Here is a 10685-nt window from a genome sequence, read left to right as displayed (position 1 = left end):
CCCAGAAAATCATAGCCGAAAAAGTGTTGAGCTGATTTGCAAAAAAAAAAAAAAAAATTAGTTCCTATAGAAATTTGTTTCAGGAGTATCTGTACTGTACAGTACATGTATCCGTTTCTTCCTAATCAAATAAACGTTTTCGTTTTCTTGATCCGACTTCTTTGAATACAAGAGGAATGTCGCATTTTTACAGATTTCATTTGTTATTAATTTCGATTTTAAGAATTTTCTCTGAAATCTTTTAAATAATCTATCGATTTCTTTAATAGTTTCATTACAAAACTTGCATCTGTGGCAATTTTTCACGCATTACTTATCTACTGCGGATTAAAAAATCGTACCAAATGACCACTGATATCATAAATTCAAAATTATAGTAATTTGGAATACAGTATTTTAAGTTTTCCAATTTTTCTATGGAATTTTATTGTAGCAAATAGTTTTTGTGCCACTTTCGTCATAGCTATTATTAAATACTTAAATGTTTAGCTTTTTTGAATGTTTACTACTTTCTGTGCTATAAATTTATAAATATGGTAGAATTGAGAATTGTGGTTTAATATATTTTCTATGGAGCACTACGCCAAATTATCCAAATGGTGTAAAAATTCAAAAAATAAACTTCTTAAGGGCGGGGCTCTGGGTAAGTGCTCCAGTTAATGGCGGTACTGCCCTTCGCTACATGTCGCGTTGCAGTATACAAATAAAGAAAACTAGTCTTGAAGATTTTATTTCCTATTAGTAAAAAATAACGTTAATTTTATTGAACAAGAATCATTATAGGCCCTCAAGTTTTCTCCGGCCCGGCAAAAAGTCCCTAACTCCCTTTCCTTGACGGCTCTGCTGGCTGGTTTGGCTTGGTTTGATGGGATAGGCAAGCAACTCATGAGCGATCTGCCAAGAGGAGAAGCCCCCTGGGAAGACTTTCTATTGGAAACTGGGTCCCTATTTAGGAGTTGATAGGCGATAAAAACCATAGAAATTCTACGCGACCAGCTTATTGGTGAGACCAACTACCGACATTTGATGGTTTTATTCAATTCACTCGGCCACAGATAATCTGACTGAATAACGAGATTTTGAATTTTTGAATACATTACGGTCAGGGGCGGATCAGGGGCGGATTTTCCGGGCCTATGGCTTATTGAAGTCCAACGGGGCACCATTTTTTATTAGATTAAGAATCTTAAGAATTCATTTTTAATAACATCAAAATCAGAGTTGAAATATATTTATTTATGAAATGGTGTTGTTGAATGACAAACTTTATATCTATAGGTGCTTATTGTTAATGAAAAAGTATAAAAAATTTATGATAATAATTCAATTTTTGTGGGCCCTTGACACTTGGGGCCCAGGGCTTAAGCCCTATTAGATCCTATGTAGATCCGCCCCTGATTATGGTATTTTAGTTTATTAGTCCGAAACCTTTTTACTGCATTCTTTCTTCTCAAGTCTCTTAATTTAACAGTTTTAAGATAACAACATATTAATCTTGCATAATACGACCGGATGGCCGAGCGGTCAAGGTGGCAACGTAAAGCTCTGGAGGACTCGGGATCGAATCCGGATCGGAATTTTTTCGGGAGTGGTCCGTCTAGGTATGTCGGGCCCTGTCTCTCACCACCCGGCCGCCTTCATTGTGGGTCTAACCGAACCCATAATGGGCTTGCTAAAAAAGGCCGTGTTAGGCTCACAGGGCGGAAAGAGTTAAAAAAAAAAACATGCGCAAAATTTCATTACATCAAGCATAGACTCAGTTTTCGAAGATGTACTTGGACATTTTTAAGTACTTATATACTGTATTTATTACTATATATTTCATTATTATGATGAGATGTTCCGCAAATTCAATTGTGCTATCTAAAAGTTATATTTTATGCAGGACGGCGCGTGAGGTGAGGCAGCATTTTCGGATCACGTATTGGAATTTTTATTCATTACAATGTACAGTACGACAACGAAGTAAATAATTTACTTAGTTGGATTCTTTGGTCATTTTTCAATGTAAATACGTTAATTGGCGCTTTATTGTTTTAATTTTGCGTGCATTGGCACTGATATTTTTTAGGAAGTCAGACAAACAAATGCAATTTTTTCCAGTTCTCAGTTGCATCGCTATTTTCTAGAATCTTAGAACTTAAAAGGCAACATTGATGATATATATATAAACATATACGTTTTTTCAACTCTTTTCGCCCCGTGGGCACTAAGAGGGCCTCTTTTCGTAAGTCCATTATGGGTTCGGTCAGGCTCACAATGGGGCAGCCGGATAGTGAGGGACGGGGACAGACATCCTATCGGGGATCACCTCCGAAAAATTCCCGGAGAGTTTTCGACCCGTCTGGATTCGATCGTGGGTCCCCCAGAGTGTTACGCTGCCACCTTGACCGCTCGGCCATCCGGCCGTCGCCACGAATTGATCATGATGCATTGGAAAATTTGTTCGTTAGCCTAATCTCTTAAAACGTTCGGGAGACTCAAACAACTTTATTAATTAATGCATTCAACATAATTTATTTCAGATTTAATTAAATTTAATTTCTCTGAAACGGTTGTTTTCAGATGCTCTTGGATGATTCCTCTGCTAAATAAAAGTGGTTTTAATGAAATTAATTTATCTAATAATAAAATTCAAAGTTTAATTTTGACCGCATGGTGGCTCTTTATAGAGCCAAATTCGAAAGGAAGCCATGTTAAAATGTTTCGCGTTATCACGTGTTCGTAATTTTGTCAACAAATGATTTCGGTAATCAATCTTCTTAGTTCGTTCATTTAAGAGGGAAAAACGTTTAGTGGTAATGTTAAAAAGGACAAGATAAAGCAAGAAGTTATATATCAACGGTAGAAATATTAATCTTATTCAAGATCTAAATTTGATGGAATATGGTTTTTTTTAAATTTAAATATATTAAAAATTATAACCCACTTTTAAAGTCATATTTAAAAGTTGTAAATTCGAAGAATTTTTCACATAAAACTTATTCGGAAATATTTCCAATTTATTCTAAAAAACTTTATTTTTCTTATTATAATGTTTTCTTTAATTGTCAATGTAAAAGGTATTTAGAGACAAATACTAAGGATGAACAAATGGGTGATAAATCGACTGATGAACAAGATAATGTAATTAGAAGAAAAAATGTTGATCCTCAGAACATGCCAATATCTTTATTAGGAACCGGATTTATTGATAAGAAAATTCGTTCAACTATTCGGTCAATGAGGAAAAACACTGAGAAATTAGATGATAACAGTGATGATGATGATGATGATGATTTACCAATAGCTTTGAAATTAAAATTAAAAAAAGAAAATTTAAATCAAAACTTAACTCGTTTAAATTCAGAAATAAGTAATTTGAATGACAATATTAAATCCTCAATAATTCAGTATCCCTATCAAAAAGTAATATTAGAAGAAGTAAAATTAGAAAATTTGAAAAAAACTGGCAATGATGTACAGAATAATGCATTTGATTACCTTGAAAAAGCCGTCGATAAAGATGATAAATTAAAAAAAGAAATATCTTCTTTAAGAGAAGACTTTTGGAATAGTAATTATGGTACACCTAATCCGTCACTTCCAGTCAGCGATATACCATGTGGTGGTTGTGGTGCTTTACTTCATTGTAAAGACTCTGCTTTGCCAGGATATATGCCTAGTGAACGTTTTAAGTTGTTTTTGTCAAAACTTTGGAAATTAAGAGGTGAAATTTGTCAAAGGTGTATTTATTTGAAACATTTTAATGTAGCTTTGAATGTTTCAGTTGATCCATCTCAGTATCCTGAGATATTATCAAATATTAAAGATAAAAATTCACTGGTAATACTTATGATTGATTTAATGGATTTTCCTTGTAGTATATGGTCAAATATTACAGATATAATAGGAATTAAGCCAATTATTGTTGTAGGAAATAAAGTAGATTTATTACCAATACAAAATGGTAAGGATTTAAATTATGTGATTTATACAATTCAGCAAACTTTAAAAGATACAGGTGTTGATAGGGGGAAAAACATAAAACATATTCATTTGATAAGTGCTAAAACTGGTTATGGTATTGAAGAACTTATAAATAAATTGCACAAATTATGGAAAAATAGAGGTGAGTATATTTAAATTATTTTATAAGTGAAAAAGAATGTAAATATGTAGCCTAGCAAAATAAATAGTCTGAACTATATGTACAGTAAAAAAAAAAAAATTATCTTTAGTACAAAATTGATTAATTAAATTATAGTCTAAAAATAATTTATAAATTCTAGTTTGATTTGTTTAAATATATGGTACAGTGGTACCTTGGTATACGTCTGCTTTAGAATACGTCCAATTCGGAATACGTCCTGTTTGGACAAAACAAATTTTGCTTGGTATACGACTTTTCTTCGGTATACGACTTAATTCAATTATACGTGCCATCTATAAACAAGTAGCACTATCGGTGTACTAGACTAGACTAGACGTTTGCATTCAACGGTTTATGACTTTGTTAAATTTCTTCTCATTTTAATTTGTAAGTAAAATTTTATTAATTTTATTAATCATGAATTGCAAAAAGGCAAATGAAAAGCAACAGAAAACTAATAAAATGACTAGGATCACAATGGAACTGATAAAAGAAATTGTTGAGATATATGAAGGTGGCACGTGTGTTCGAGATTTTAACTGTTGCATACCGTATTCTGAGAACGACGATATTGACAGTTGTGAAAAATAAAGACATTATAAATCTGCTAACGTTGCAAAAGGGGTTAAATCAATTTCTAAACAGAGATCGAAGACATTAGATCATATTGCTTTTGCTTTGGATAACTGAAAAACAGTGTGCTGGCGACATCGTCTCGGAAGCAATTATTTGCGAGAAAGCTAAAAAGATACATGCTGATCTTATGAAAAATCAAGCAGAAACTAGCCAGGAAAGCGAGGTGTTAAAGCCAGCCATTTTTTTCACATGAGAACGGATTAATCATTTTTACATTACTTCTTATGGGAAAGGTTGGTTTGGTATACGTCCTATTCGGTATAAGTCCAAACATCAGGAACAGATTAAGGTCGTATACTGAGGTTCCACTGTATTTATTTATAAGCAATATACCAATGCTTTCTCTCTCAATTTTATTTACAATTGAGACATATATGATAGACATTTCCAAAACAGAATTTTTGAGTGGTCACTCATAGAAAGCACTATAAACAAAAATTGCAGGATGGTAGAGGTGACAGAGTTATGCAAATGATTAAGTTTGCATATGTGCAGATTGTGGTACCCAGTTTTGGAATAGAAAAGAGCAGCAGCCAGCTTGGGCCATAAATGCTATCAGCAACGGTTTATGGCAGTCAAACATTCAAAGAAGTGTAGAAAATTCTGAGAGATAACAGTGAGCTGAATACCACCAGGGGAACAACCTTGGTCTGCACGATCTTGTTTTGTCAATGCATTCAGGTTGGGCACAACATGAGTACCATCCAGCGATGTGTGATATGATGGATGCAGGAGTATCTCCAGAAATTTATAATACATCACCTCAAAAAAACTTTTTTTGAGTATGTATTATAAATTTCAACTGCCTCAAACAAACTGTTTCAACTGCCTCAAAAAACTCTTTTTAGGCAGTTATATTATAAATTTGTGATATTGTGGTCATTAAATATATTAAGAGTTCTGTTTTATTTTGAATTATATATTCTACATTAAAATGTTCAGAATGGTCATTTTTTAATTCAAATGTGCTTTGTTTAATTTCCTGAAGACAGCAAGATTTATCTAAAGTAATAATCATTAGTTATCGTATTTGTGTGTTAAAAGTTTTGGGTTTAGATAGTTTATAACAGTAGTATTTCTTCTTTTACTACCAATAATTTACATACTGTTTTAGGTATATAAAGTTAAAAAGTATCTTTGTTATATTATGTTAGTGTAATTTAATGCTATTATAAAATTACATTAATTCTGATTAATTCTGACTGTTATAATATATTAATTCTAAATTATAAACACAGATTATGAGCATTTAATGTATTACTTTGATAATGATATAACTTTTTATTTTTCAGGTGATGTTTATTTAGTTGGTTGTACAAATGTTGGAAAATCAACCTTGTTCAATTCACTTCTTCATTCTGATTATTGCAAAGTTAGAGCTGTTGACTTAGTACAAAGAGCTACAATATCTCCTTGGCCTGGTATTTAAAAAAATAACTTTGCATATTATATTGTTGATAACTTTAAATATTGATAAAATATATAGGGTGTATTTTATTTAAATATTTACATAATTTATTGTTACCATTTCTAAATGCCTAACTTTAAGACAATGCAACTTAGAAAGAAACATTTTGTTTTATTCTTGTAGTGGAATTCATGCAGATTTTATTTGCATTCGTTACACTTTGATATGAGTTCAACCTGTCATTCTCAAAACATCTAATTGATATTCAATCTCTCTCCATATGCTTTTTAACATGTTGATTACAGTTTTAATTGTGCATTTAATTCTTCTGAATAATCAGTGTTATCAGTTACTTTTGTACAATACACTGAACTTAATATGTCGTGTGTGTTAGTGTTGATTTGGTTATAAGCCCATTTTTTTGAGGAAAAAATCATGAATGTAAGCTAGAATTTCTCATTTCTCAGATTTTGCTTGTCCCAGGATTTTGGGAAAAAAGTGAACTGTTTCCTGGGATCTTGGGATATAATTAATTATTTTTAAAATATAAAAAATATCTTGAAATCAAATGATATAATTATTTTTCATTTTTAAAAGTAATTTTCTGCAACCTCTGAAATCATATTAATAATGCTGTGTAAGATATATATTAAAAGTTACCTTTGAATTACATAGAAATGTTCACAAATAGAAAAAATTTATTAAAGTTTGTTGGAAACTGCTTATAGAAAAACTGCCTTTGAATTTAGTTGAAAATTTAAAGAAAAATTGAACTTAGATTAAACTTCTAACTTAGAATGTAATTTTCGTTTTTTAAATAAAACATAATACAAAATATTATTGTAAATTTTTATATGATTTTGAAAACAAAAGATGGTCAATACTTCGATCATTCAATCTGGTTATTATTTTTTAATGGAAAGTCCTGCTGCCGAAAATGCCCTTTCCAATTCAATGGATGTGGGTGGAATTGTCTTTGATGCATTTAAGAGAAGACAAATGTTATGCATTTTTTCATTCATAGTGTTGAAAATTTCTAGTTCGTGTTTGAGATGCGTTGCAGTACTTCTTTTGCTCTCAACTATTCTTGATTTGTCTACCTCAGCAGCTTTAATTAATAGCAGTATTAAGTTTATAGCCCAGTAATTTGGCAGTTGGTTTGGCTTTAATAATCAGATTTATGAATAAAAATTTCATACTTGCAGACTTTGTACTTATTTCTATCCTTGCCCAATTTGCACAACCTGGCATAATGCAATTATTGAAGCTACTGGGCATAGTTAAAATCAAGACAGCATCAGCACAATTATTCAAGATATTACAGGTTCTGACAAGTAAAGAATTTTCAGAGTCCTGCCACAAATACATATTGATTATTGACAATCTGTGGGCTGTCATAACAAGCAAAAATTTAAAAAACTAATAAGCAAGCTTAAAATTAATAAATACAAATGTATTCTGACAGTTTGAGTTAATTATACTTTCTATTTGCAAAATTTCCTCAACCTTAACACAAAAAAAGAAAAATGTGAACTTTTAAGAAATTTGTGGGGTTTCCCAGAATGAGAAGAATTTCCTGGGATATTTCCCGGGTTAAAAAACAGACGGGATCCTGTTTGAGAATCCCTAATGTAAGCGCTATCAATACATGATGGAATGCTTTGTTCTTTATTTTGCAGCTCAAGTAACTCCAATCAATGTTAATCTTTCAGAGAGATGTCACTCCATCTCACTGAGAACTCACTTTTTGAGAACTTTAGACCAGACTTTTCTGGACCAATGGATTTCTAATGGACTGACAAATTGGCTCCATGATTGCCAAACATAACCTCACTAGATTTTTTCCTGTGAGGTGTGAGGTCATGTCAAGGATCTGATGTACTATAAAAAGTTACTGATATCATTGAATTATGAAGAAGAATCAAACAAGAATTAAAATTAATCAATAATTTGTTACAAAACATATGGCAGGTGATAAAATATTGATCAGATGTTTTGAGAATGAGAGGTGGAATTTATGTCAAAGTATACTGAATGCAAATTAAACTCTGTGAATTCTAAAAGGATAGAAAAAAAAAACTGTTTCTTTCTGTTTTGTACTGTTTTAAAGCTAAGGTGTTTCAAAATGGTAACAATAAATTATGCACATCTGTATAAATTTTTTTATATTTTAAGTAAAATATTTAAGGTTATAAAAAAGAATTTTTTTTTAATGCAAAATATTTTAAAGATATCTTGTAACTTAATTTATATACCTCTATGTCCTTATTTTCTATTTGTTATATATTTTGTCTACAAAGACAGCCTATTAATAGGACGTATCGCACTGATGTTTTGGCTTTAGCAATTGAGGAAAAAGAAATTTTTTATTCAGGAAAAACAAACAATCTTTATTGATCACAGGTATAATACAAGGTGATCAATAAAGATTGTTTTCCTGGAATAAAAAAATTTGTACCTTGATTGCTAAAACCAAAACACTAGTGCAATATATCCTATTAATAGGCTAAGTCCTCGTAGACAAAATATATAACAAAAAAAAAATATCTTGTAACTTATTTTAATTAATATTGATTTTAAAAAATTGATTATAAAATAATAAATTTGTAATTTGTGGTGCAGCAGAGTGATGCAAGGGTGTAATTGCATTTCCTGTTACTAATATTTGTTTTTTTTAATAATTAAAATTTGTATATATATATATATATAAGTGTAAAAGAAAAGCCAGTAAACTACATTTTCAAATATTTAGTAACATAATAAAATATGATTTTTCCCTTTCACATTCATATGAAACTAATGACTCAAACTTGTGTGTGTGATTTGTTCAGTGATATTGTCATTTAGATGCTAGTTAGTAAATAATAATTTAAAAATTAAGTTTATAATTATGTATTTACTTTTTTCCAGAAATATCATTTTGTGAGGTCTCGGATGGAATTCGAAATTACATGCTAGAATGTTAACAAGTGTTTGACAAGGAGTTAAATTCCCTTTCAAATTCCTTTCAAATGAAAAAATGATATAAAGTTAAACAATGATATAGTGAAATGATGAATTAGATAATGTCATATGGAGACAGTTATAAATTCTTGATGTCAAAAAAAGTAAACACAAAATGCATGAGTTATAAGAAAGGGTTTCAAAGTTTGATAAATACTATCTGATATCCATCAGAAAATGGCATCAGGTTGAATGTTAATGTTAACCTCTCCTGCAGCATGAAAGGTTTAGAATTGTCACTTGGAGACAAGGATGGATCAATTGGAAAGTGAAAGTATCAATCAGAATGTGGGATCAGGGAGAAAATCCTTAGAAACTTGTGTTTTGAGGACACGAGATTCTTTCTGTAATATCTGTTGTTCTTTCTCCAAGATCCAAGTTCTGTTCTTGAGGATTTAAACTTTACTTATAAAAAGTTCTCATCCTGTGATCTGTCCTCTCTACCTGATCACTTTTTTTTAGAGTTACACTTTAGTCATGTTAAAGTTTTAACTTCTCTGTGTTGTGCTTTCTGAGTGGCTGACTGTTGGACAAACACCTCAGCCAACCCCAAGTTTCCATCTGATGCACAATTCAATTGGATGAAGTGAGCTCCATTGATTCACCAGTCATCAATTGTTGAGGGACTTATCCTAAACTGAGATCAGCAACATTCAGACCCTCTCTGGACTATTTAGATAGATATTAAGAATTGAGTCTTTCCTAGGATACAAATAGCCTGAAATTTTATAACCATTTCTTTACTCAAATACAGTAAACTCCTGATTATCCGGGCTAATGGTGGGGAGAGATGGCATGGATAATCGAAAAACATGGATAATCTGAACTATAATTATTTATTTCTAAAATACAACATATTATACATTTCTAAGGCAGACAATTATTTGAAAATGTTTAATGCTCATTATTATTAAGAAAATCTGTGATTTTGGTTTGTTTGCAGGAATCTTTTAATGATTTTTTAATATCAGTTCGAATTTTTCTAAGAGCTATTACAGTACGTCATTATACTTGAATTCTCATTGGTTGATGTACTCCAACAAAGTGTCAACAGATCTCAGGGACGTGTTGTGACTAATGTGATTGATAATTTCTTATTCTCCACTTTCAGCTTCATTCTCTTGCTCTTCTGGTTGAATGAGATTGGAAATAATATCTGTGTCACTCATTATTTGAAAACCTCTATCACATGAATCATGTTCTAACCACTCCTCAATATTTTCTCTATCAACATTTTCATAGCCATGTAAATTTGCATGTAGCTCACTTATTTCAGATACTATTTCACTTGTCTTGGGCTCTATAGAATCCAAAAAATCACCTTCTACATTTGGTAGAATTTTCCTCCACAATCGAACGAGTGTTATTGGCTTTATTTTATTCCAAGATTGAGTTACACCATGTATCGCATCAAGTATTGTCATTTTTTTCAAAATTTAATCAAATCATCACCTTCACTACAAAAGCTCTTAATAGGTCATTGCAATAAGCCAATATCTTTATTAG

General features: G+C 31.1%; 1 protein-coding gene across 1 annotated transcript in view; it reads left to right on the top strand.

Moving 5' to 3' along the window:
• The first annotated feature begins 2538 nt into the window (after positions 1–2538).
• The window catches only part of LOC111621738 (nitric oxide-associated protein 1-like), a 34283-nt gene continuing 26136 nt past the window's right edge, over positions 2539–10685 (top strand). The window contains exons 1-2 of the mRNA XM_023363965.1: positions 2539–4111; positions 6061–6189. Of these exons, the coding sequence (XP_023219733.1) occupies positions 2887–4111; positions 6061–6189 (1354 nt within the window). The 5' untranslated portion in view covers positions 2539–2886. The remainder of the gene's footprint in view (positions 4112–6060; positions 6190–10685) is intronic.

This window comes from Centruroides sculpturatus, unplaced genomic scaffold (assembly GCF_000671375.1).
Source record: "Centruroides sculpturatus isolate CEXI.00-Female unplaced genomic scaffold, Cexi_2.0 scaffold21, whole genome shotgun sequence".
Classification (NCBI taxonomy): domain Eukaryota; kingdom Metazoa; phylum Arthropoda; class Arachnida; order Scorpiones; family Buthidae; genus Centruroides; species Centruroides sculpturatus.
Note: the sequence above shows the minus strand (reverse complement) of the source record. Positions and strands in the feature narration are given on the sequence as shown.